The sequence below is a fragment of the Podarcis gaigeae genome (assembly GCF_964106915.1).
Source record: "Podarcis gaigeae genome assembly, chromosome: 7".
Taxonomy (NCBI): Eukaryota; Metazoa; Chordata; class Lepidosauria; order Squamata; family Lacertidae; genus Podarcis; species Podarcis gaigeae.
In genome coordinates, this window is record NC_139683.1 from 1,244,868 (window position 1) to 1,272,151 (window position 27,284).

General features: G+C 53.4%; 1 protein-coding gene across 1 annotated transcript; it reads left to right on the plus strand.

Annotated features, from left to right (window-relative positions):
• The first annotated feature begins 1,296 nt into the window (after window positions 1-1,296).
• Window positions 1,297-27,095, plus strand: LOC310849205 (casein kinase II subunit alpha-like). Its single transcript, XM_083749308.1, has 14 exons — window positions 1,297-1,525; window positions 6,339-6,591; window positions 14,907-15,042; window positions 15,139-15,250; window positions 16,331-16,432; window positions 18,360-18,410; window positions 20,916-20,975; window positions 21,404-21,487; window positions 22,250-22,360; window positions 22,839-22,940; window positions 23,669-23,769; window positions 24,049-24,197; window positions 25,254-25,343; window positions 26,554-27,095. Exons 3-14 carry the CDS (start codon window positions 14,942-14,944, stop codon window positions 26,667-26,669), a joined length of 1,179 nt encoding a protein of 392 aa, XP_083605434.1. The 5' UTR covers window positions 1,297-1,525; window positions 6,339-6,591; window positions 14,907-14,941; the 3' UTR covers window positions 26,670-27,095.
• Window positions 27,096-27,284: the final 189 nt, after the last annotated feature.

Below are 27,284 nucleotides of genomic sequence, written 5' to 3' on the forward strand. Positions count from 1 at the left end.
GGAAAGGAGTATGACAATGCTGTATATTGTCTCCCTGCTTATTTAACTTATATGCAGAATTCATCATGCGAAAGGCTGGGCTGGATGAATCCCAAGCCGGAATTAAGATTGCCGGAAGAAATATCAACAACCTCAGATATGCAGATGACACAACCTGGATGGCAGAAAGTGAGGAGGAATTAAAGAACCTTTCAATGAGGGTGAAAGAGGAGAGCGCAAAATATGGTCTGAAGCTCAACATCAAAAAAACGAAGATCATGGCCACTGGTCCCATCACCTCCTGGCAAATAGAAGGGGAAGAAATGGAGGTAGTGAGAGATTTTACTTTCTTGGGCTCAATGATCACTGCAGATGGTGACAGCAGCCACGAAATTAAAAGACGCCTGCTTCTTGGGAGAAAGGCGATGACAAACCTAGACAGCATCTTAAAAAGCAGAGACATCACCCTGCCAACAAAGGTCCGTCTAGTTAAAGCTATGTTTTCCCAGTAGTGATGTATGGAAGTGAGAGCTGGACCATAAAGAAGGCTGATCGCTGAAGAATGGATGCTTTTGGATTCTGGTGCTGGAGGAGACGCTTGAGAGTCCCATGGACTGCAAGAAGATCCAACCTCTCCATTCTGAAGGAAATCAGCCCTGAGTGCTCACTGGAAGGACAGATCCTGAAGCTGAGGCTCCAAGACTTTGGCCACCTCATGAGAAGAGAAGACTCCTTGGATGCTGGGAAAGATGGAGGGCCCAAGGAGAAGGGGACGACAGAGGACAAGATGGTGGGACAGTGTTCTCGAAGCTACCAGCATGAGTTTGACCAAGCTGCAGGAGGCAGTGGAAGACAGGAGTGCCTAGTGTGCTCTGGTCCAGGGGGTCCTGAAGAGGCAGACACGACTAAACGACTAAACAACAAATGTCTACCCAAAAGGCTTTTCAAGCCACTTGGGGGGGGGGGGGAGTTCCGTCGGTTAACCACGCTGCTCCTCGAACCAAGGGGAGGCCGGGACACACACACACGTGTGCTTCCTTCACCTCCACGTTCGGACATACACGTGCTTTCTTCCGAGGCCCTCCCAGGGAGTTCAGGCGAGCGGGACACGCCTGGGTGCCTTGAAGCAGGGCCCCCTCCCCCCCCTTCCTGGCCGTACACGTGAAAGAGCCCTCCATTCACACGTGCGCCCTGTGCGCGTGGAGGCCGGCGCGTCAGCGCAACGATTGAATGTCCGCCTCTATGGTGCGGCCCTCGTGCCAGAGGGGCTTCTCCCCGATCGGCCCTTCCCTCCCCGCGCCGGAAGCGGCGAGTCCTGGCCGAGCGCCACCTGTCGGCCCGGCGGGTAAAAAACCCTCTCTCGCCCCTCCCTCCTCCCTCCTCCTCCTCCCGCGGCCGCCGCCGCCATATTGTCACCCCCCCAGCGGACCCGGGAGAGGCCAGCCCCCTCCCTGCCCCCCTCCTCCCACCAGGAGCGGACCCGGGAGAGACCTGCTCGACCCGGTCGCCGCCGCCGCCGCCGCCGCCGCCTCAGCGGCCCGGCGAGGTAAAGAAGCGGGAGAGGGGGAATGGGGGGGGGGAAGAGAAGCCCCTTCGCCGCCGGGAAGGGAAAATGGGGGGACCCTCTTCTTAGGGGGGGTCCTTCATTTGGGGGTGGGGAGGGGGCCAGGCTGTGTGTCCGTGGCGGACCTGGGGGGTGTTGGTGGAGGATATGGGGGGGGCCCTTGGAGCAGGGCAGGGGGGGCGACTTGTGGGGGGATGAGGGAAATTGGGGGGGGGGGGAGACAGAGGCCTTCCTACCTGGACGTGGGGTGAGGGGGTGAGAGAGAAGGAGAGAGCCCCCCCTTCCAGAGGTGCGAACTTGAATGGGGGGGGGGTGTTCCAGGTAAGCTCTGCCCCACATAATCGATCACATGACCTGGCACACACACACTGTTTGAATGGCAATGCCCACAATGCCCATCAAATTTTTTTTTGAGGGGGGGCGGGCAGGCGAAGGGTCCTCTTCCCCCAGGAGTGAGCTGGCTCCTCTGCCCGCCTGTCAAGTGTGTGGGGCAGCTATGGGGGGGGGATACGATCTGTGGGCTTGGGGGTGGGGTCAGGATAGGTTTGGGTGGCAAAGGGCCCCTTCTGAATGGGGAGGCCCTTCCTGTCATCTCTCTTTGAAATGGGGCCCCAGACACTGAGCAGCTGTGACTGGCCCCCTGGAGCAGGGTGCCTGTCTGGTAGGGGGTCTGGTACGGGGAGGGTGCCTGCACCTCAGATTCCCTCGGGGGGTTTGGCAGCCTGCTGGGATAGGTGGGCATGGTGCTGGGGGGCTTTGGCACCCACAAATTGCCCACCCCAACCTTCCCTGTTGTCTCCGAAGCTGCCCCATCCCCAGCGCTGGACCCTCATCCTGAGGGCATATAACCCCCCATCAAAGAATGACAAGTTCTGAGACGCACAAGACCCACTCTGCGACTGGAATCAATTCTTTGCTTAACTCTCACCTCTTCCGTTTGCATAGATGCATTTTTATTTTAGGGCCGCAGCTCAGTTGCAGAACACCTGCTTTGCATTCAGAAGGTCCTGGGTTGAAACTCCCTTCCTGAAACCCTGGGGAGGTGCTGCCTGTCAGGGTGGACAATACTGAACTAAATGGAGCAACGGTTTGACTCGGAACAAGGCAGCTTCTTCCTGTGTTCCTCTGATCCAGTGTCCCAAACTTGGGTCTTCTCTTCATGTGTTTTTTGGACTACAGTTTCCATCATTCCTGACCGCTGGTCCTGCTAGCTAGGGATGATGGGAGTTATAGTCCAAAAACAGCTGGCATTTGGAAAACGCGGCTCTAATCGGTTTAGGATCAGGCAAGAGGCTGTTGCCAACTAAGCGCAAGATCGTGCCCCGTGATAAGCCGCCTGGGTGACATGGGAGGAGCACATTGATTTCAGCAGGTCTGCCTTTGGCCTTTGCGGATAAAAAGTCCTCAGCACAAGCAGCCCAGTGCCGGAACGGTGCTCTTTCAACAGCCCAACCAGGTGATCCAGAAAGGCCTGTTCCCTTGTGTGTGTGTGTTTGAGTGCTTCTTTGAGCACTTAATGGGAGTCGCTGGGTTGGAAAGGACCTGCCCAGTGCAAGATCCGGCTTGTATTTCCTGGAGTTGTTCTCCGACAACTCTGGCCTCCCAAAGCAGCTCAGGCAAGGCAAGGGAAGCAGAGGGGAAAGATGGAGGCGAGGCCCCTTCTTCCAAGTTGTGACTCTTGCAATTTGCAGGGTCTTGGGATCCCTTCAATTCTGTGGAAGGCAGGCCAAAGTGGTGAGCTGGAAGTGGGCGTTTCTGCCCAGTTCTGGCCAGGCCAAACTTCCCCTGTTGGTGGTCTTGCTTAAACAGCAGCCCACGGCGGCTTTCTCTGTACAGGGTGGGGTGGGCAGAGTGGCCTCTCCCTTTGCTTCTGCTGTCCTGGGGCAGAGAAGTGGCAGTTGGAGCCAAGGGTTCTTTCCACCAGGGGATGCAGAAACAAGCCCCCTGCAACTGCTGCTGCTCCTCCTCTGACCAGTGGATGGGGCCAGACTGGCCTCCCCCTTGACTTGACATTATTCCCGGGGACAGTGGGAGCAGCCTTTGGGGTGCGGCTTTGGTCCCCTGGCCAGTATCAGGAGCCAGACTTTGCCGCATTGCAGAGGGTTGGACTACATGACTCCTTGAGGTCCCTTCTGACAACAAGTCTCTGATTCAGCTCTATAGCATCCCTGCGGATGAACGCCTGGCCTCTGCTGAAATATCCCCAGCGAAGGAGAGCCTGTCACCTCCGGAGACAGTCTCCTCTGCTGTCAAGCAGCTCTGGCCATAAGGAAGTTTCTCCGAATATTTAGCTGAAATTAATCGGGAAGGACCCATGAGGTTTGGGAAACCTTGGATCAGGTGCTGCATCTGCTGATGTTCTGTCTTATGTAGAACTGGACCAGCTCAGTGCTGTCCACTCTTGCCGGCTGCGGGGCCTTTGATTCTCTCAGACAGTGGCCTTTTCCGGCCCTGTCTCCAGAGATCCTTTCAAAGGCAATGCTGCGTCTTGTGCTCAGTCGCTGAGCTGCAGCCCATCTTTTGACGGCCTTCTGCACTCTTCCCTTTGCAAGATGATGATGGTGATGATAATAATAATAATAATAATAATAATAATAATAATAATAATAGTAATTTATTTATACCCCACCCATCTGGCAGAGTTTCCCCAGCCACTCTGGGCGGCTTCCAATCAAGCGTTAAAAACAATACAGCATTAAATATTAAAAACTCCCCTGAACAGGGCTGCCTTCAGATGTCTTATAAAAGTGAGGAAGTTCTTTTTCTCTTTGACATCTGCTGGGAGGGCGTTCCACAGGGCAGGTCCCACTACTAAGAAGGCCCTCTGCCTGGTTCCCTGTAACCTCACTTCTCTCAATAAGGGAACCGCCAGAAGGCCCTTGCTGCTGGACCTCAGTGTCTGGGCTGGACGATGGGGGTGGAGGCGCTCCTTCAGGTATAGTGGACCAAGGCCGTTTAGGGCTTTCAAGGTCACCACCAACACTTTGAATTGTGCTCGGAAACGTACTGGGAGCCAATGTAGGTCTTTCAAGACCGGTGTTATATGGTCTCGGCGGCCGCTCCCAGTCACCAGTCTAGCTGCCGCATTCTGGATTAGTTGTAGTTTCCGGGTCACCTTCAAAGGTAGCCCCACATAGAGCGCATGGCAGTAGTCCAAGCGGGAGATCTTTGTGCATGGGCCTCTTGCCTCTGTGAGCAAGCCTGGCCAGTACTGGGGTGCAGGCAGGCGGAAGTCTAGTGATGGCGCCTGCAGCATTTTGGGCTCTCGGTGTTGGAGCTTGCTCTTCTTTTCCATCCCTCCCCACCCCCAGGGTTGCTAAGGTGAGAACACAGGAAATTGCTTTATGCTGAAACAATCTTCCGTGGGAGGTGGTGGACTCTCCTTCCTTGGAAGTTTTTAAGCAGAGGTTGGATGGCCCTGTCATAGATGCTTTGGTTGAGATTCCTGCTTTGTGGGGGGTTGGGCTAGATGACCCCCAGGGTCCCTTCCAGCTCTGTGACTCAGACCGTTGGTCCATCTTGCTCAGCATTGTCTGCACTGACTTTTGGCTTTTCAGGATTTCGAGTTACTGGCCCTATTTGCAGAGACTGAACCTGGGACCTTTTGCATCCAAAACAGATGTTTTGTGGCCCTTCCCATTGCTGTGTTGGTTTGCGTTGTGCTTGGGAGCCTGATATATATGTGCAAGATCTGTAAGCATGTGCTGAACTTTCAGAGCAAGCAAGCCTGGTCTGGATAGCTGGACAATTAAGGCAGGGGTCTCAAATATGGTTCCCACCATCCCTGTCCACTGGCCCTGTTTCCTGAGGCTGGTGGGAGTCTGGAGGTCACCCCCATGCTAGGCTTGAATCAAGGCATAACTGATCTTTGCACACTCTCTCTTGATCCTGTAAAAATGGCTGGATCAAACCAGGCCCAGGCAATCTTTGCAGAAATCGCCCCCAGCAGCTGACAGTCAGCCCAGGCCGGTTGCTGTGTGTGTATCTCTGCTTTCTGCTCCCCCCATCAATTTTTATTTTGCTTATTTAGAAAAGTATATCTCGCCCATTACTGCTCAGTAGAAGGTGCTGTTCTCCAAGTGGAATTTGATTCCTTGGCACTGGAGCAGACGGGAGTATTTCCAATCAATGCTCTCTCTGGCACAGTGGGTCAGGGCTGCTTGTTGTTAACGAGAAGATCGCTGACTTCAGCCCACCCAGGGGTGGCTGTAGGCAGGATTCCTACATTGCAAGAGGTTGGACTAAATTACCCTTGGGTCCCTTCCAACTGTAAGATTCTATGATTGTACAGTTCTGTGAGTCTATGATCAAAACCCTTTATGAACCCTACATGTTTTTTACTTAGGAAATTGTTCTTTTAGTTTCTAATATAACCCTTTCCCTCCTCCATTTAAACTGCAGGTATATGGCAGCCCACTGTTACTCAGAGTAGACCCGCTGAAATGAATGAACTTGACTAAGTGAGGTCTCCTCTGAGTAGGACAGAGTTGCTGGCCTATCTGCTGGGATTTTGCCTCTAGCAGAGCCTTCCCCCAACATGGCATCCTCCATATGCTTTGAACTACGACTCCCATCAGCCCTAGCATCCTGCGGCCATGCTGGCAGGGGATTATGGGGAATGGCAGTCCAAAACACCTGGAGGGCACCAGGCTGAGGAAGTCCGGTCCGTACTCTTTCAGTTTAGCATACCGTTCACAACAGCTGAGGTTTTGAATTGTTGCTTGTGTTGTTGGTGAAGTGTGTGTGTTGCGGTGGAGATGAAGATGAGCTGCCTAAGCTTTTGCTGTTCTTCCAGGCACAGGGCGATGCTGTGAAGAGGCGCCTGGGTTTTCGGGAATCTCCTTTGCGTTTTGTCCTCCTGGGCCCGATGGAGACCTGCTGACCCCGTGGAAGAGTCTGACCGCCCCTCCTGAGCTCTGCCCGGCTGCCCACCCCCTTCCTCCCCCCAAAACCCCTGCCTGCCTGGAATGCTGCACGTGCCTTGCTCTGCGTCTCGCAGGACGGCTCCCAGAGGCTGCGGTGGAGCTGCAGATTAACCAAGGCTCAAGGTAGGAGGAGGCGACGAGGGAGGTGAACTCTCTGGCGGTGACACCCTCTCTTTTCTCAGGGCGAGAGGGAAAGCGTGCGCTGGTGCAGAGGCAAGCTTGGGTGCTGGTGCGAACGGAGAGCTTGCTCTGCTGCTGTCCCTGCTCCCTGTTTGCACCCTGCGTTTGGCTGTTTCTGTCTGGCTGTTGTCAAGGATTGCATGCTGATTCTCGGGTCCCGGATTCATTCATTTCTAGCATCTATACCTCACCTTTTCCTCCAAGGAGCTCAAGGTGGTGTACATAGGTCCCTCCCCTGGCCCATTTATCCTCACAACCACCCTGTGAGGTAGGCTAGGCGGAGAGGTCGTGGTCTGACCGCTACACTGGCTCCCAATTCAGAGAGTCTGCGCAGTGTACATGGGGAACCACGTGAAGGTGGCAACCTTCATCTCTTTTGCCATGCTCAGACAGGGCCTGGCGCTGAGGTTTTCTCGCCACACTTGGCCTGCGCACAGAGAAGTGGAGGAAATGCAGTGATTTATCATGTGCAGGAGCCTCAGACAGGAGACCTTTCTCAGAGTTCCAGCTGAACTCCACTTCCAGAAATAGGCGCTGTTTTGACTTAAATGCACACAACCTTGGTGCGAGGCTTACCTCAGGCTCCACTCTGTTTCTTAATGCACCGAAGCACTGTAAACACAGGACTCGAGTTACGTGTTTAAAACCACCCCCTCGTACAGAAGTCCTGGTCAACCAAGGCAGGTCATGCAAATTTGGGTGTTGTGCCTGCGTGACCTTTTCTGCTGGGTTCTGCCTATATAGAGACTTTGAAATATTTTGGGAGGGATTACTGTGGCCAGGGAGGAGTGGGTGGGAAAAGCTCTCTTTTGCTCAAGATTTCAGTGGATGCTGTCTGAATGTGCAAGCACTTGTGTTTTCTCCTGCAATAACATGCTGAGATTCTTGGTGAGCCAAATTCTGCTCTGGAGCCTCGGCTGTCCTATGTGACAAAAAGTATTCAGCAACTGTAGGGTCAGAGAATGAGCATTCAGGTGTGCAGCTGAGCATGAGAAAAATCTAATCAGTGCTCTATTTTTTTATTTAGTTAGAAGAATTTGTCAGCCCCTTAGTCAAAGAGTCCCTAGGCAGTTATATAAAGGAATTGTCAATATACAACTATAGTCAGCAACGTCGTCGTCATCATCACCATCATTATTATTAGCCCAAGTAAAACTTGCATACGTTTCTAGGTAGGTTTGTCAAAACAGAAAAGTTTTGACCAGGTGTCAGTCAACAACAACAACTTATTATTTATACCCTGCCCATCTGGCTGGGTTTCGCCAGCCACTCTGGGTGGCTCTCAACAGAATATTAATAATGATAAAAAAGCAATAAAATATCAAAAATTTGAAATTTCCCTAAACAGAACTGCCTTCAGATGTCTTCTAAAAGTCAAATAGTTGTTTATTTCCTTGACATCTGATGGGAGGGCTTTCCACAGGGTGGGTGCCACTACGGAGAAGGCCCTCTGCCTGGTTCCCTGTAACTTGGCTTGTCACAGTGAGGGAACCGCCAGAAGGCCCTCGGAGCTAGACATCAGTGTCCGAGCAGAACGATGGGGGTGGCGACTGTCCTTCAGGTATACTGGGCCGAGGCTGTTTAGGGCTTTTAAGATCAGCACCAACCCTTTGAGCACAACAAGGCTGTCTGCTTAATGTTACTAGGCAGATTTCCATTTCACAGGGGCTGCCACACTGAAAGATCGGCTCCTCACAGACGTGGAGCAAACTCCATAGGGTACTTGCAAAGGTACAAGTTCCACAGATCCAGGTGGTCACTTGTAAGCTTTGGCAGCTGATTTGCACCCTCTGCTGCATCCTGGGGCCATTTGCTGGGCAGTACCTGTTTGAGAAAGGGCAGCGGCTCAGGGACACATCCCACAGGGGTGCTTTGAACACAGAAAAAAAGCAGCCTCAAGTCTGCTGCACCTCCAGGCAGGGCTGGAAAGGACCCCTGCCTGAAACCTCGGATTGCTGCTGTCGCTCAGTGTGGAGTAACAGTCTGACTCTGTGTCGAGCAGCTTCTGGGGTTCCATATTCCTGGTCATTGCAGGGGGCTGCCCTAGATGAGCCTTTGGGCCCCTTGCAACTCGCATGCTTATGGGAGGCAGGACGGCAGTGCCATTTCCTGGAGCCAAGCATCGAAGCCGCTCTGACTTGGGCTCCCAGCAGAGCGGGCAGTGTTTTTCTCAGGCCTCCGCTGCGGCTCCAGAGGATATCTTTGACCCGTGGGTTACCCAGCGTGGCCGCTGCTTCCAGGTGAAAGACAGCCTCGGCGCTGGCAATCTCTGCTAGATCAGTGTTGTGCTCATTTGCCAGTCAACAGAGGTCAGCCGGGGATATTAGTGGCCCGGCTCAGTTTCCTTGCACTGCGTTCCGGGTTCCTTGTTGTGTCTGGAATGGGCTGGAGCCGGACGGGACGGGGGCCGTGGAGAAGCGCATTCCTACGGCTGCGTTCGTCATCCACTGGCCGAGTGCCCAAAGCAGCCTATGGCTTAGGAGTAAGCGGATTCCTCCGTTGTTTTCGGGAAGTGATTCTGAGAAGGTAGCATGTTAAAGGGAAGAATGCTTGTCATAACTGAGACAACTGACTATCCTTCAGGGTCCCTTCCAATTCTCTGATTCTAATATTTACATCCTTTTCCTGAACTGGGGCTCGTGGCTGCTTACACAAATTAAAACAAGACTGATGAAATACAAAAAGCTAAAAACAGATGAAAGATCATCATTTTAAAAACAATTAAACTTTAATACATTAGAATGGAAACAATAATAAAAAAAGTTAAAATACAGAGGATGAAAACAGCTGTAAAGTTACAGGTAGGTAGCCGTGTTGGTCTGCTGTAGTCAAAACAAAATAAAAAAATTCCTTCCAGTAGCACCTTAGAGACCAACTGAGTTTATTATTGGTATGAGCTTTCGTGTGCATGCACGAATCTGAAGAAGTGTGCATGCACACAGAAGCTCATACCATAACAAACTTAGTTGGTCTAAGGTGCTTCTGGAAGGAATTTTTTTATTTTAAGCTGTAAAGTTGTTGTTGTTTTAAAGGTGGGGAGAGATCTGAACATGCAGTGGAAGGTCCTCTGTGTGAGGAAGACGGAGAAAAGCTATTGGGTGTCGGAGAAAAGGCGGAACCACTCAACACCTAGTTTGCCTCTGTCTTCACCCAAAAGGAAAGCAGTGCCCAACCTGGTGATAAATGATGTAAGGAGGGAGCTGGGGCCCAAGATAGGAAAAGTGGGGGTAAGGGAACAACTAGCCACTTTAAAGGAATTCAAATCTCCAGGGCCTGATGAGCTGCATCCAAGGGTACTAAAGGAGCTTGCGGATGTAATCTCAGAGCCTTTGTCTATTATCTCTGAGAATTCTTGCAGAACAGGTGAGGTCCCTACAGACTGGAGGCGGGCAAATGTCCCCATCTTCAAAAAAGGGGAGGGGGGGAGATCCAAGGAACTACCGACCGGTGAGCTTGACATCAATACCAGGGAAGGTCGTAGAACAGAGAATTCAACAGTCGGTCTGTGAGCATTTAGAAAAGGATGCTGTGATTACTAAGACCCAGCATGGGTTTCTTAAAAGTAAGTCATGCCAGACCAATCTGATTTCATTTTTTGATAGAATTACAAGCTTGGTGGATCAGGGAAATGCTGTGGACATAGTGTATCTTGATTTCAGCAATGCATTTGACTTAGGCAGGAAGGTAAACAGCGTTTCCGTGCGCTGCTCTGGTTCGCCAGAAGCAGCTTAGTCATGCTGGCCACATGACCTGGAAGCTGTCTGCGGACAAACGCCGGCTCCCTCGTGGCGCTGTGGGTTAAACCACAGAGCCTAGGACTTGCCAATCAGAAAGTCAGCGGTTCGAATCCCCGCAACGGGGTGAACTCCCGTTGCTCGGTCCCGGCTCCTGCCAACCTAGCAGTTCGAAAGCACGTCAAAGTGCAAGTAGATAAATAGGTACCGCTCTGGCGGGAAGGTAAACGGTGTTTCTGTGCACTGCTCTGGTTCGCCAGAAGTGGCTTAGTCATGCTGGCCACATGACCAGGAAGCTGTACGCCGGCTCCCTCAGCCAGTAAAGCGAGATGAGTGCCCCAACCCCAGAGTCGGCCACAACTGGACCTAATGGTCAGGGGTCTCTTTACCTTTAAGGAAAACTGAGACAACCTGGGATCAAATAATCAGAGTGGCTTCTCTAAATCAGGGGCCTCCCTGGAAAAAAGGGACACTTGGAGGGTCTGACCTTAGTGGGACTCCTGGCCAAGCCCTTTCGCTGGCAGCTCCTGCCTCCTTCTCTTCTTCCTGCTGAGCAGTCCTTTGCCGCTTGCTTCTCCTGTTCTCTGTGTGCCAGCCTGCCCTCTCTCTTCCTCCTCCTGGAAGCAAACGGGCGGAGAGGGGGAGGCTCTCCAGAGACACCGCTCAGCTGCCTTCCTTTGAGCCAGCCTTCCCTCCTTCGCTCGCTCAGAGCCTCGCCTTTGAAGCTGCACATTGCAGCCTCCAGGAGGGATGGCGCTGCCCCTGCCCAGGCAGGCAGAGTCCAGGGATCCAGCTGCCTCCCACCCCACCCCCGCTTGCTGGTTTCCCCCAGCAGGACTTCTGAGGGATGCAAATCCGAGTCCCAGGTGGCTAAGACTCATTCGAGAGAGCCTCATCCCTGGGAAGCTGCTGAAACTGGTGCCTATGGACAGCTTTGCAGCTGATTTGCTGAGGTGGCTGCGGAAGCAAGCGGGGCTGCAAGGAAAAGGAGACCCCAGGGAAGGGGGCAGTGTTGGGCCCCCAGGCCGTCGTCCCAAGCTTGGCCTCTGTTTAGAAACTGCTCTTCCGCCTGCTAGCAAGGTGCCCATTTGCCTGGGAGCAGGGTGCACAGGAGAGCAGAGTTTTGCTGGGATTACTTGGAGGAACCTCGCTCGACAGCAGGTGTGGCTTGGGGGCCTTCCTTCGCTTGGATCCCCCCCTTTGAAGCGGAAAGAGCATCCTAGTCTGGTGCTGCTGCTGCTGCTGCTGTCAGAGGAAGCTTTCTGGCGTCTTTGTCAGGAGAGAGTCGTACATAAAATACCACAGGAAGCTGTTTTCCATGGGCAGAGCCTGGTCCCTCTCGCTCAGCTCTTAGTGTCTGCACAGACGGCGTTAATCAGGGTGGTGAGTTGGAGGCTGAAATTCCCGGTGCTGGGGACAAGCACACCTTCTAGTCCTGCTTGTGAACTTCCTGGAGGTCTCTTGTTGGTGCCTGTGGGAAAGAGGATGGTGGACCGGCTGAGCCTTTTGTTGCACAGTCTGCCAGGGGATGCTCTTAAGCGCCCTGCCTACACGTGAGGAACCACCTGCAGCCTGAGTCTGATATTTCCAGGTGCTCTGATAGTATTCAACCAGCAGAGTCTGGCTAAGTTGATAGTGTGAAGAGTCTGGCGAAGGTGGGTGTGGGTGTGCGCATGCACATTGCTATCATCTCACTACGTGCAAGCCCTCACCTGATTCAAAGGAAGCCCTTTTGCAGCTGGCTGTTGGGGAAGCTGGAAGATGGCAGGCGTGGTCTGAGGGGTCTCCTCTGTGCTAGGACAAAACTCCCTTGAGGTGCTTTGCTTTCCTCTCTGCTCCCCCTGCAATGTTGGTTGGAGCTCCTGCAGGGCCCTCAGGTTGGGAGGCATTAAAACGGAGTCATCAGTTGGGAACGGACCCAAAGGGTCATGTGGCCCAATGCCCTGTAATGCAGGAACCGCAGACGTATTTCTGCTGATTTCTGCATTGGCCTCCATTGTGGGGTTCTAGGCAGGTTCACTTTCCTGCTCATGGAGCCGGGCTGACCTGCCATAAGAGCCTAAGAAGAGCCTGTTGGATCAGGCCAATGGTCCACCTAGTTCAGCCTCCTGCTCTCATAGTGGCCAACCGGATGCCCGGTTTCCATCAACTGCGATTCAGAAGCATGGCTGCCTCTGACTGTTGGAGCAGAGCAGAGCCATCAGGGCTGTTGGCCATCAGTAGCCCTCTTCTCCTCCATGAACTTGCCTAATCCTCTTTTAAAGCCATCCAGGATGGGGGCCACTCCCGCCTCCTGAGGCAGCGAGTTCCGTAGACCCTGGAGTTTCCCGCCGGACTCTGAAATAGCCAGGAGAGGCTTGGGAAGTCCGCGTGGGGATCACTGGGCTTTAGAGCTGATGGATGTCCCGGCCAGGAAGGCTGGTCCTCTGGCTCGGCATGCCAAGGGGAAGCTGGCCTGCACCCAGGATAGGCATTAAAACCAGGATGGCACCCTCACTTCCTGGGCCTGAGCCCCAGCAGTGGCAGGAGGCAGCTTGGTCCCAGGTGTGGGGTCAGACAGTGTCCTCTGAAAGGGCTTCCTGGAGTAGCAGATATTTAGGGCTCTTTGGGGCCTGTTCTTCATTGCTTCTTGGCACTGGGAAAGCGCAGAGAGAGCAGGTTCCTGTTGCTGGCTTAATTGGCCTCCGGGGCAGAGAGCGTGTGGGTCTGGTGCCAGGAGGAGGAGCTGCCAGGAGGGCTGTTGGCTCTGCAGAGCCCGAGCGCTTCCTGCATCGGCCGGCCTCCCTGGAAGGCAGCAGGGCAGGCTCCTTGCCCTGACAAGAGACCTGCTGGCTGTTCCTGAGGGGCTTTGTCTGGCGATGGCAGCCTGGCGTCTGAACGGAGGCAGAATCCCTAAGAGCCTGCTTGGAGCCCAAGGCCTGTTGCTCAGCACCACAGGAAACAGGCAGCCTCCTCTTTCCCTCCACCTTCCAGGCTGGGCCTGATTCTGTCTAGGGAGCCGCAGCTCGGTTGAAAGTGGCAAGGTCTCCACCAGCTCTGCTCTGAAAGAGCAGTCTGCTCCTGCTGCTCTCCCGCAACCCCACCTGTGGTTTCCTGCTTTCCCTGCAGAAGGCCGCAGGATCGGTCCAAGCATCTCCATGCAGGGTTGGGAAAACGCTCCTGCTTGAAACCTGGAGAGCCACGGCTGTTCGGATTGATCAAGGCAGGTGTCAGATGCTGGTGTGGTTGCTCGAGAGCAAACTGGCAAGACTCCGACCTGTCTCTTCCAGGCTTTATTCTTAGTGCAAAACCATTTACAGTGAAGAGCATGTCTGGTGCAGTTGCTAGCAGAATCTGCGAGTGGCCGGTATTGGACCTCCCCCAGCATAACAGTCGCTTGACCCCCAACCTTCTCCTCCCCTCCCTGCGCTGAAACCTCCTGAGCAGAGTGGGGGCTGGCAAAGGGGTACTTCCCTCCCCTCCGGCTTGCTCAGGGTCGGTGTTGAGGCTCTCCCTAGCATCCCCTGGTCCCACCACCTCCTCCCCACTGGAGGTGGGGCTTTCCTCCTGGCCAGAGGAGGAACTGCTTCGCAAGACTTTCGGAGGTTCCCTATAACACAACTGCCCTTCCACCTCTCGCGTCTGAGCTGATGGCAGTTCCCTGCCAGCAGGCAATGAGCTGAAGCGCTATCAGGCACCCCACCCCTGCTCCCAGATCAGTTTACGATCACAGATTACATGTGTTGGGTGTGAAGGATTTCAGCTATGTGGTTGAAGGCCAGCCGGTTGAAATTGCACGAATTGAATGTGCAGAAGGTAGAGAGCTTTTTTGCATATGCACGCCACCCCCAGAACTTCACCCCCTGTGACGTGATACTATGGATGCAATCTCCGCATCCATCCACCATGCTGGCTCCTTGAGAACATGAGGTGTGCAGGCCTCTTGCTCTTGCTGCTTCAGGTCTCATCCTGAGGGCTTGGGCAGCCAAAGGGCGAGGCTGGCAGATGGAGCGAGGCGTGTGCCCCTGTGTGAGCATGGGCACGTGGGCCTTCCAGGTTCCCATTGCTGGTGCTTCTTCCTGCCTCCTCTTCTCCTGGGCTCTCTCTTGCCACCAACCCTTGACCAAAGCTTCACAAGTGCCCCAACTTAGAGGAGACCCTTCAGAGCTATTTTGGCGGCTTCTGGGTTTGCTTTGTTGTTCTGAGCAAAAGATCTGGGGAGAAGAGCTTTCATTTATCATTTGCTTACTGCATTTACACCCCGTTTTCCCCCTCCAAGGAGGGAATCATGGCAAACATGGTTTTCCCTCTCGCTCACTTAAGCTCCACAACAACCCTGCGAGGCAGGCTGGGCCAAGAGACAGTGAGTTTCATGGCTGAGCGAGTGGGGAGATTCGAACCCCTGTCTCCCAGGTCCACGTCTGACACTCTAACTGCTATACCCCTTTCCCCTCCCTCTTCTCGTTTATCTTAGTGCCTAATAATGACCTTCGGTTCCTTTCTGTAATGCCCCTGTGCTTATCCTCTCCTCCCCCTTTTCCCCAGAGCAATTGAGGCGCTGACCTCCAGGCTGGGAGAGCATGTCGGGCCCGGTGCCAAGCCGAGCGAGGGTCTATGCGGACGTCAACACACAGAGGCCCCGTGAATATTGGGACTACGAGTCGCACGTCGTGGAATGGGGGTAGGGGAACCACAGAGCCCTGTTGGATTAGCCCACAGGCAGCCCACCTGAGCATGCCAACCTCTTTGAAAAAAACCCCTTCTTCTTCTCCAACAGCAATCAAGATGACTACCAGCTTGTTCGGAAGCTTGGCCGTGGCAAATACAGCGAGGTCTTCGAAGCCATCAACATCACCAACAACGAGAAAGTCGTGGTGAAAATCCTCAAGGTGGGTGGGGAGCAAGAGGTCCTGAATTTCTTGCCTGTGACCCCTTTCTCCTGGTGGGGGTGTGTGTGTGTGTGTGGTGTCTCTTTGGCCAGGGGTTGGGCTGGGAGGTTTCCAGTTCAAATCTCATCCCTGGCAGGCACTTGCTAGGCAGCTGCGGGCAAAGCCCTGCATGGGAACAACAGCTGCCTACCTCACAGGGGTGTTGTAGAGGCTGCTGAGGTGGCAGACGTGAAGTGCTACAACCTCTTGAAAGGTGATGTTTCTGCTTTGCTGATGATTTGGTGTTCACTTTACAAGATCCAGACTCCAGTGCAGGAAAAGCACTGGAGCTGATTCAGGAGTTTGGGCAAGGAGCAGGATTCAAGTTAAATAAGAGCCAAACCAAAGTGTTGCAAAAAAAATTAGATAACAAGGAGAGAAAAATCCTTCAAGAAAAGACAGGCCTTGTTTTTGTGAAGAAAGTGAGATATTTGGGTGTGAATTTATCGGTGAAAAATGTGAATTTATATAAAGATAATTAAGAGAAATTATGGAATGAAATTAAGAGATATCTTGAGATCTGGTCAAGTCTAAAATTGTCATTAATGGGCCGAATATCAGTGGGTAAGATGAATGTATTGCTAAAGATGTTGTTTTTATTCCAAGCTTTACCAATTATTGATAATATTGAATGTTTTAAAGAATGGCGGAAAGCATTGTCTAAATTTATCTGGCGGGGGGGAAAACCCAGAATTAAATATAAATTACTAACAGATTTAAAAGAAAGAGGAGGGTTTTGTGTTTATGCATCTTAATTGCAAAAGCAAAGCTTGAAATTGCATTGAACAGCCTCGTCTCCTAAAGGATAGGAAACCTGAGGAAGTCCCAGGTGGAGTTCGTGTCCTCGGGGGGCCTTTGGACCCTCGCCTCCTCCATCCTCTCACCTTTGCCGTGGAATTGCAGGTGCTGCGATCCTCAGCCAAGAACCATAAAACAAAACCTGAGCTCAGTGTGCGTTTGAGTGTGCAAAGTGCTCTGTGCTCCCGGTTGCCTTGATTCCGGACCTTTGCGACAACGACTGTGTTGCACTCTCTTTTTCAGCCAGTAAAAAAGAAGAAAATCAAGCGTGAGATCAAGATCCTCGAAAATCTCCGAGGAGGCCCCAACATTATCAGCCTTCTAGACATAGTCAAGGACCCCGTGGTAAGGGCTGGTGTGTGTGTGTGTGTGTGTGTGTGTACGTGGGGCAGCATTCATGCGCACAGCGCTTGATGAAGCGCAAGGCAGCTGGTCCCCTTTCAAGCTGATTTTCAAAAGAGGCAGGAAGTTCTTGTAAGTGGGGCATGGAAACCTCCCTGGCTTCTCTCCACCTGGATCCCAGAGACGCGGCCTGCCTCCAGCAAGGCAGCCGTGCTGGGCAAAAAAAACAACACCGGGAGTTGTCATTTTGTGGCTGGGAAGAGCATTCCCCCTCTCCGCCATGTTCCTTCCTCCTGGAACCTGGAGCTGCCTGCTGAGCCTGCGCCCTTCTGGGACCCCCAGGCTGCCCTCTCCTGGTGGGCCACCCTAGCTCAGGCTCTGCCTGGAGGGGGCTGCCTTTTGGCCAGAGGGCAGGTCTAGGTGAGCTCTTGACTCCCTGATCCAGTACGTGTTGGTGCTGACCTTTAAAGCCCTAAATGGCCCCAGCCCAGTATACCTGAAAGAGCGTCTCCACCCCCATGGTTCAGCCCGGACACTGAGGTCCAGCGCCGAGGGCCTGGCGGTTCCCTCATTGCGAGAAGCAAAGCTACAGGGAACCAGGCAGAGGGCCTTCTCGGTGGTGGCTCCCGCCCTGTGGAACACCCTCCCACCAGATGTAAAAGAGAAAAGCAACTACCAGACTTTTAGAAGACTTCTGAAGGCAGCCCTGTTTAGGGAAGCTTTTAATGTTTAATAGGTTATTGTATTTTAATATTCCATTGGAAGCCGCCCAGAGTGGCTGGAGAAACCCAGCCAGATGGGCAGGGTATAAATATTAAATTATTATTATTATATATCAGGCTATGTGGGGTGTTTATTTTTATCCACAGCCCATAGCCTACTTCGTTCCAAGCTCCAGGCTAGCAGAGTGTGTCAGGGCAGTTTTTGCAGGGCCTCTCCCTGGGATCCAGATATAAGTTGTTTATTTTAAAGTTATGCTTCCATTCGGCTTTTCTTGTATCGGCTCAGATGGTTATTAGGTGTGTGATCTTTGCCGTCTACTTTGTTGTTTCTTCAGCCTGCAAAGTGCCCTGTGCATAGTACAGTGGTACCTCGGGTCACATACGCTTCAGGTTACAGACACTTCAGGTTACAAACTCCGCGAACCCAGAAATAGTACCTCGGGTTAAGAACTTTGCTTCAGAATGAGAACAGAAATTGTGCTCCGGTGGTGCGGCGGCAGCAGGAGGCCCCATTAGCTAAAGTGGTGCTTCAGATTAAGAACAGTATCAGGTTAAGTACAGACCTGTGGAACGAATTAAGTACTTAACCCGAGGTACCACTGTAATATAGAAAGGCAGAATACAAAGTGAAATGAAATGAAATCCAGCCGTTCTTTCTTGGCTGCTGGAGCCCAGGCCTAGAGCCCCCTAGGACATTGTGTGCTTCAGGACCCCTTAGGAACATAACTCAGTATTTACCCTGACCAGCTCTCCCGGTTTCTAGGCTAGGCATCTCTGCCAGCCCTACCTGGAAATGCCGTTGGGGTGCAACCTGGGCCCTTCTGCACGCAGAGCAGGTGTTCTGCCACTCGGTTACATCCGTTGCCCACCTTGAGCCTGCGGTCCTGCTTCAGAGGGGAACAGGCACCTCTATGCATCAGACCCAAGTCTTCCCTGCCCAGCTTCTTTTTCAAAAATCCTAGCCATTGGTGATCCCCCAGAACTGAGCTGGGAGGCTTCTCAGGGGGCTGCTGTCTCCCTTCAGCCCACCCCCATCCTGGCTCACCTGCCCCATAGATGCAGCGTGGCCACAGTAGCTTTTGGGGGGCTAGGGGAGAAGGAAGACTGTGCTCCTCTCTGCCCCTTCTCACGGCTTGAGACTAAACCCTTCTGGTCATTCTCTGTTTTCTCTCTCTCCTGCCCTGGAACGCTCTGCGCTGGCTCTGCAGTCCCGGACACCCGCCCTGGTCTTTGAGCATGTCAACAATACAGATTTTAAGGTGAGTGGAGGCCGGTTGGGTGATGCGATGCCTCTGGGTCTCTTCTCACTTTCTGATGTGTGTGCATGTGTGTTAGGTGGGGTGGGGTGGAGCTTAACTATGGGTCTAAAGTCCTGGAGACGCAGCGCAATGTCACCCTTCTGTTCCAGGGCTGCTGGAAAACCCATCTTTGACTTGGAGTCAGTGATGGCCGGACTTGGGGGAGGGATGTGGTGTCAGCTTCATTCAGGTCTCCCCCCTCCAGCTCCTCACTGTTGCCCCTCCTTCTATCTGTTGCCCATCACACACACACACACACACACACACACACACACACACACCACCTGAAAGGTGTGGAGAGCAGATGTCAAAGGCAGTTACGCAGGCCCAGCTGTTAGCTCAGTTCCTCCCTGCCCCATTTCCTTTGGCTAATTTAATTTGCCCTATACCACCCCCGAATTTGTGGGGATGGGGGCACTAGGCAGAATGCCCTCCTGTGGATCTTGGTCTCCTGGACGCTGTCTCTGATCCGCACCGCTAGCTGCAAGAACTTCAAAAGGAACAATTAGGAAGAAGCGAATGCACATATTTCAAGGAAGGAGGGGGGAGTAAAGACTGCTAACTGAAGAATTCTCTGATAAACAAGACAAGTCAGAGGAACAAGAATCAATCATGAGAAGATATACCACCTGAAAGGTGTGGAGAGCAGATGTCATCCAAAGGCAGTTACGCAGGCCCAGCTGTTAGCTCAGTTCCTCCCTGCCCCATTTCCTTTGGCTAATTTAATTTCCAGATTAAAGAGCCCTGTCCTTGTTTGGGCCATGTGTGCGATGCTTTCTTTCCTAGGCCACCACCATAAAACCCATCTGAGAGCAGTCAAATGGGTTTTTCTGTCCGCTATTCCTTTGGTCTCTTAGTCCTAGGACGCCTACTTCCTCCCAGTGTGGTGTAGTGGTTAAGAACGGCGGACTTGTAATCTGGTGAACTGGGTTCGTTTCCCTATTCCTCCACCTGCAGCTGCTGGGTGACCTTGGGCCAGTCACACTTCTCTGAAGTCTCTCAGCCCCACTCACCTCACAGAGTGTTTGTTGTGGGGGAGGAAGGCAAAGGAGATTGTGAGCCGCTTTGAGACTCCTTCGGGTAGTGATAAAGCGGGATATCAAATCCAAACACTTCTTCTTCTTCTCCCGGACATGCCAGGGAGGCTGAGGGATGGCAGAGCCGCCTCTCGGCTGGGCAGTGGCTGGTTCCTCTCCCATCTGAGGAGATGGTTTCAGTGCAGGAGATGGCGATGTGCCGTTAGGGGAAGGGGGCGGCACAGGCAGCCTGCAGGAGATGAGGCGAGACAGCGGCTCCCAGATGGATTCGATGCTACTCCCTTCTCCTACAGACCCATCCCTCGCCCTGTGCTCAGGCCCTGGAAGTGTTGGGGTTTCAGGTGGTGAGACATAGCCAGAGGGAGACTTAAGGCTGCCTCCTCCCTGATGGTTCTGCAGTGCGTTGCAAAAAGAGAACATTCTTGAAGAAATTACATCCGAAGGGTTGCCACATGGAAGATGGAGCAGGCTTGTTTTCTGCTCCAGAGTGCAGAACCCAAACCGATGGATACAAACTGCAAGGAAGGTGATTCTGAGCACAATTCAAAGTGTTGGTGCTGACCGGCCTCGGTCCAGTATACCTGAAGGAGCGTCTCCACCCCCATCATCCAGCCCGGACACTGAGGTCCAGCACCGAGGGCCTTCTGGCAGTTCCCTCATTGCGAGAAGCAAAGCTACAGGGAACCAGGCAGAGGGCCTTCTCGGTGGTGGCACCCGCCCTGTGGAACACCCTCCCATCAGATGTCAAAGAGAACAACAACTACCAGACTTTTAGATGACATCTGAAGGCAGCCCTGTTTAGGGAAGCTTTTAATGTTTGATGTATTACTGTATTTTAATATTGTGTTGGAAGCCACCCAGAGTGGCTGGGGAAGCCCAGCCAGATGGGCGGGGTATAAATAATAAATTATTATTATTATTATTATGACTAAACTTTAGGAAGAACTTTCTGACAGTAAGAGCCATTCGGCCGTGGAACGGACTCCCTCGGAAGGTGGCAGAGTTCTCCTTGGTTGGAGAAGTTGGGTGGCCTTCTGGATTAGGGATTCTTTAGCTGCTGTTCCTGCATCGCAGGGGGGTGGACTAGATGACTCCTGGGGTCCCTTCCAACTCCACAATTCTGTGATCCTGTTTGGAGGGGACGTGCGTGAAAGTCATCCTTCAGCTTTGCTGTGAGCAGGGTGGGCTTCAAAGTCTCCCTTTTAAGCCCTCTAACCTTGAAGCCCTTCAGTATCCTTCCAGACCTGACGGGTTGTTGTGATCCCTCGGCAATGCGCAGAGAGGTGCTCTGAGCATAAGTCGAGAGGTGCTGTGCTGGCAGCGCATTGCAGATGCCAGGGCAGAGCCTTGCTGCTGGAAACAGATCAAGCCCAGAGCTCTGGGGTTTGTCTTGCTAATGGAACTTCTGCAATATCTCTTTTCTTCCAAGCAATTGTATCAGACGCTCTCGGACTTCGACATCCGATTCTACATGTATGAAATCTTGAAGGTAAGCAACTGAGAGCAGGGAAATTGGGTGGGGGAGATGAGCTGATCTGTGCTTTGGTTAGCCCCACACAGTGACTATGCCGGGTTGGGGACAGAGCAGGGGCTCCTGACCTGTGACCCAGGAGCCCAAGAGAAGCTGCGCGCATGCTTCTCACTATGGGTGGCGTCCAGTCCTTTCCCTGCTTTGCCTGTGGCTCAGTAGAGGAGCATTGCCCTGGCATGCAGAAAGCCCCAGATCCGCTCCCTGTCGTCTCCAGCCAGGGCTGGGAGAGAACTTGTGTGGTCGTGGGGAGTAGGCTGGCAAAGGGGCCAGATCCTGAGCCCAGAGCTGCTTCCTTGCATGGCTCTTCTTTTGAGGCAAGGCAAGGATGCTCTTCCCAATGCGACCTGTTTGCCGCTGCCCACCTCTCTTCCCCTCTTTCTCTGCAGGCGCTGGATTACTGCCACAGCATGGGCGTCATGCACCGGGACGTCAAGCCTCACAACGTGATGATAGACCACGAGCACCGGAAGGTAAGGCCGTCGCGGGGCAGGTGTTGCGAGGAGCCATGGAGGTTTCCTCGCCTGGCACAGCCAGCTGGCTCAAGGCCAGTTGGCCGGTCCAGCAGTGTCCAGCTAGGGAGCGTTTTCCACAGTCTGGAGACACATCAGGATCTGTGCCTCAGTAGAACAGAACAGAATAGAATAGAATTTATTATTTATACCCCACCCATCTAGCTGGGTTTCCCCAGCCACTCTGGGCGGCTTCCAACAAAGTATTACAATACAGTAGTATGTTAAACATTAAAAGCTTCCCTAAAGAGTTCCCTGTAACTGACTTCTCACGGCGAGGGAACCAGCGCTGGACCTCAGTGTCCAGGCAGAACGATGGGGGTGGAGATGCTCCTTCAGGGATACTGGGCCGAGGCTGTTTAGGGCTTTAAAGGTCCCCCACCTGCCCAAGATTATGTATGTATTTATGCCCCTTCTCCACCCCACCCGCCAGAAGCGGGGCTCAAGGCGGCTTGCAAAAAATTAAAATACAGATAAATCACACAGAGCTAAAAAGATGTAGAAGGTTTTTTAAAAAAACAACAATTATTAAACGATCTGTCACATCTGTTGAAATGCACATAGTAATAAACAGTGCACTCTTTGGATCCCTTTACTTGAAAGCAGGCTTCCTTGGGCAGCCTGTTTGCTCTTGGCTGCTGGGACCAGGGTGGGGGTCCTCTCCCCCCTCCCGGCTTCCTCTGGCGCTCAGGGCCCCCTGGCCTTTCCCTTCCCTGCCTGCAGCTGCGCCTGATCGACTGGGGCCTGGCCGAGTTCTACCACCCGGGGCAAGAGTACAACGTGCGAGTGGCCTCCCGGTACTTCAAGGGTCCAGAGCTCCTGGTGGACTACCAGGTAGGTTGGAGGCCAGGGCCTTGCTCTGCAGCGCTGCCTGGCGCCCAGCCCATCCCTTCCAGGCGGAGGGAGAGCAGGAGGGCACCCCGGGCCCTTTCTCCATTCTCGGGAGAGAGCCTGGGGGCGCCTGCGTGCGAAGAGGGGGCTCTGCTGCCCAGGCACCTCAAAACAAGGGTGTTTTGGCTGGAGATGCTGCTTGGGACAGGCATGGGCTGGACCATCCATGCCACCTGGTTCTCCAGAGGGGCAGGGGGTCGGTGTCCCTGGGGGGCTTGCCCACGGCAGTGGGTTCAGCTGGAGATGGTCTGAGCCGACGGAAACAGAGGGGTGGGCAAGGCTGGGCAGGGGGCAAAGGTGTTTGTAGCCTTCTGAAAGCTTGGTTCTGGGGCAGGGGAGGGGGAAGGTGTCCTCTCTTGGTGGCTCTCTCCCTGCACCCCCCCAGCTGCTTCACTTCTCCCCCCCCCCTTTCCTTCCGCAGATGTATGACTACAGTCTGGACATGTGGAGCTTGGGCTGCATGCTGGCCAGTATGATATTCCGCAAGGAGCCCTTCTTCCACGGACACGACAACTACGACCAGGTGAGGCAAACTCTCATTTTGGTTCTGGCTTTTGCCCAAGGGGGAGGAGGAAACAGGCAGTTTGTCTGGGAGGGGGGTGTCATTAGAGTGGTACCTTGGGTTACATGCACTTCAGGTTACAGACTCTGCTAACCCAGAAATAGTACCTTGGGTTAAGAACTTTGCTTCAGGATGAGAACAGAAATCGTGCGGTGGCAGCAGGAGGCCCCATTAGCTAAAGTGGTGCTTCAGGTTAAGAACAGTTTCACGTTAAGAATGGACCTCTGGAACGAATTAAGTACTTAACCCGAGGTACCACTGTACAAAACACACAACAAAGAAAAACACTTTACAATATAGTAAACTAAACACAAAAAAGAATTATTTCTTCAGATACCTAATTCTCATAACATTAATAACTGACTTCCTCGCATCCCCTCTAACTGAATTTCGTTCAATCACCTGTATGACAGTTCTCCAAATTCATATTTCTAATAATATTGACTCCTAAAATTTACTAAGCTCTTCTCCTTTATTAATATTCTAATCCTTAATATTTACTAGCCCATATTCTGCCCCTAAGCCTATTTCTTACTTCCAAGAATTTTCTAATTCTGCACCTGCTTCAGTTCTAGCCGGGCTGGGCCCTGTCCGCTCCCCTCGCTCGGTGCGTGGGTGGGATCCTGTCTCCTCTCTGCTCCCCCCCCCATTCTGTGCTTTCTCACCGTCTCCTCCCCCTCCCTTCCCAGTTGGTGCGGATCGCAAAGGTCTTGGGCACAGAGGACCTCTATGACTACATTGACAAGTACAACATTGAACTGGACCCCCGCTTCAACGACATCCTTGGCAGGTGAGCGCGGGGCACCCGGAGGCCTTGCCAGGACATTGCAGGGGGTTGGGCTGGATGACCTTTGGGGGACCCTTCTGTGATTCCGTTCCTTGCCAGGCCAGAGTCACTCTCTCTTGGCGAGAGGGGCTTCCAATCAGATACGCTGCCCCCCCAAACCCCTTTCCCTTGTGCGTGGGGTGTGTGGGTTAAGGTCCCGGGGCCCTGGCCTTGCAGCGCATGGCTTCGGGGCCCTTGAGCGCCAGACCTCTGACTCCCCCCGCCTGCCTCTCTCCCGCCCAGACACTCTCGCAAGCGATGGGAGCGCTTCGTGCACAGCGAAAACCAGCACTTGGTGACCACTGAGGCCCTCGACTTCCTGGACAAGCTGCTGCGCTACGACCACCAGACCCGGCTCACGGCCCGCGAGGCCATGGAGCACCCTTACTTCTGTACGTGCCCCCCCCGCCCCTCCCTCTTGGGCCCTGGCTGCCAGCCTTCTCAGAGGCAGGGCCACCCGCCACCGGGGTGCCCATCCGCCTGGGGACCCATTGCTGAATGGTTGCATGGTGGGAAAACTGCTGCTCTGCTCCCACCTCGGATCAGGCCGCAGCCCTCCAGGTGAGGACCCCCCCTGCCTCCCCCTACAATGGCACACTCGGACACCAGGTTCTAGCTGGCCAGTTGCTCCACCCTGCCCTGAGGGTCTGTGGCCCAGCGCACGACTCTGCCATGAGGGGTGCCAGGCCATTTCTCCCAGGCCTTTGCCCACGACCCTGCGGCGGTGTCGTCAAGCACCCAACGTTCACTCCTGGTCTCGCCTCGGGCTCTGCTCAAGCTCTGCAGGCCCTGCCAGTGCCTCCCCCTTGCCCTCTGGGGACCCCAAAGCTCTCCCTCCTGCTCCAGTAGCTATTGGGGTGCTCTTTGGGTTGGCAAGCAGTGGGGACCAGCACAGGCCTCATGATCAAGGCAAGTCTTTCCAGTAGGTCTTTCCTCGATGAGGCAATTGTAAGGACTGAATGTCACCCCCCCACACCTTTCCACAGTCCCCTCCTCTCCAGGGTTTCCCCCAAGCAATCAAAGACTGTGTCTGCATGCAACCAACCTCTCCTCCGCTCTTTTTGTGTTCTGGGAGACCAAGGGGGAAGGGAGTTGGTTGCAGCAGGAGGGAGAGACTCCCTGGATTCTTCAGCAGCCGGTCTCCCCTCTGTCTCCTTTCTCTGAGTCTGGACTGCACTCTGCCACAGCCTCTTCCTGCTCACTAAACCCTGTTGCTGCTCCAGCTTCCGGCGCCATCTCCCTGCAGTCCTCTCCCCCTTTGACCACTCAAGAGTCGCCCCACCGCCAATCCCCAGGCTCTGACCCTTCTCCCTCTCTTGGTTCCTTTGGGGGCTCCCCACCTGGTGCCCCCCACTATTTCTCTGCGCCCACCCAGCCCCTGACACTAGATTCCCCTGGGGGTTCCCTTCCAACTCCACCCCATCTCATTTCTGTTCTCTCCTGTCCAGATCCAATAGTGAAAGATCCGGCCAGGATGGGCTCCTCCACGGTGCTCTCGGCAGCTAACACGCCCGTCAGCTCCTCCAGCATGCTGGCAGGTAGGTTTCCAGAGCCAGGGGTGCCCGTGTCTGCCCTGCTGTGGCGTGGCTCACGCAGAAGAGGTTTCAGAGAATATGGATGAAGTTCTAGTGCACTGTTACCGTCTTGAATGCAGTCAACGCAGTTTCCTTCCTTTGGGTAACATGCTGCTCTGTTTGAATACAAAATACTTAGATCCTCTGGACTTTGGATTCCAGAACTAATTACATTTTCAATTGCTTCTGAGTATCTGAGGACGGCCTCTCCAAATTGTCTGCTTTTAAATAATTCATTTCCTTCAGCTTTCAGTGTTGCTGCAGTGGAAGGGAACAAAGTAGAACTGTTTTTTCCACACCTGAAAAAAAAAAGACAGCCGAGGTTTTACGGGATTCTGAAAATGAAGTAAATGGCTATCTGGACAGTGGCAAAAATAATAGTGAAAAGAAGGACGTAATACAGAAAAATGCAGAATCTTCAGCAGCTAATCTAAGTATCCAGCAGCAAGGGCCTTCTGGCAGGTCCCTCATTGCGAGAAGTGAGGTTAAAGGGAACCAGGCAGAGGGCCTTCTCAGTGGTGGCGCCCACCCTGTGGAATGCCCTCCTATCAGATGTCAAAGAGATAAACAACTACCTGACTTTTAGAAGACATCTGAAGGCAGCCCTGTTCAGGGAAGTTTTAATGTTTGATGTTGTATTGTTTTTAACACTCTATTGGGAGCCGCCCAGAGTGGCTGGGGAAACTCAGCCATATGGGTGGGGTATAAATAATAAATACATTTTTTGCTCTATAAGACGCACCAGACCATAAGACGCACCTAGTTTTTGGAGGAAGAAAACAAGAAAAAAAATATTCTGAATCTCAGAAGCCAGAACAGCAAGAGGGATCGCTGTGCAGTGAAAGCAGCAATCCCTCTTGCTGTTCTGGCTTCTGGGATAGCTGCGCAGCCTGCATTCGCTCCATAAGACGCACACACATTCCCCCTTACTTTTTAGGAGGGAAAAAGTGAGTCTTATAGAGCAAAAATACAATAATAATAATAATAATAATAATAATAATAATAATAATAATAATAATGTATTCAAACAGAGCAGCATGTTATCTAAAAGAAGGAAACTGTGTTGACTGCATGCGGCACATGGGACCCGAGGGAGGGCTGATGGGCCCCTGCTCCCCCACCCCCTTCCGCCGGGGCCCTGACGCTCTGCCCTCTTCCTCCCTCTCTCTCGCAGGGATCGCCTCCATGTCCGCCTCTCAGCCCATCGGCAGCCTGGCAGCCTCCCCCGTCATCTCCTCTCCAAACACTCTGGGCTCGCCGGTGCCCGCCACCGCTGGAGCGCAGCCTTGACCTCGACGGCACCACCTCTGGCTCCCAGCACCGCCAAGCCCGCGGCCTTGCCCCCCGCCTGCCCATCCGCCTGCCTGCCTCTGCAAGGCTCCGTGGCCCCCCACCCGCAGCAGGCAGGAGGGGGACAGCGTGGGGGTGGGCAGGTGCACGGAGGGGGGCGTCCTGTCTCTGGAATATGATATTATTATTATTTCCCCCCGTTTGTTTTTGTTGAGTATGTCAAAGAGCCAAGCCTGGGCCGCTGCTGCCGCCATCGCTCCTCTCCTCCTCCCCCTCTGCGGCAACGAGCACGGACTCTGGCAACGGGCGGAGGAGGTCTGTCTCGAGGGATGCCGGCTGCGCTCTTCCCATGAGGGTGGTGGTTAGGGATGCAGCCGCCGTGTGGGCACCGAAGCGGAGAATAAAATTTATTTTCTATGTCCCTAACAGGGCAGTGTGGCCAAACACTCGTTCCTGGTTGTGTGTGTGTGTGTGTGTGTGTGTGTGTAAAAGGAGAAACAAAAAAAATTCCTTCCAGTAGCACCTTAAAGACCAACTAAGTTAGTTCTTGGTATGAGCTTTCGTGTGCATGCACACTTCTTCAGATACCAGTGTGCATGCACACGAAAGCTCATA

What these genes read in the sequence shown, in the direction of transcription:
- LOC310849205 (XM_083749308.1), top strand. Translation starts at nt 14,942, where the DNA reads ATGTCGGGCCCGGTGCCAAGCCGAGCGAGGGTCTATGCGGACGTCAAC. An exon ending in TAGACCACGAGCACCGGAAG is followed by an intron (nt 21,488 to 22,249) that starts GTAAGGCCGTCG and finishes CCCTGCCTGCAG; the next exon opens with CTGCGCCTGATCGACTGGGG. An exon ending in CTCCTCCAGCATGCTGGCAG is followed by an intron (nt 25,344 to 26,553) that starts GTAGGTTTCCAG and finishes TCTCTCTCGCAG; the next exon opens with GGATCGCCTCCATGTCCGCC.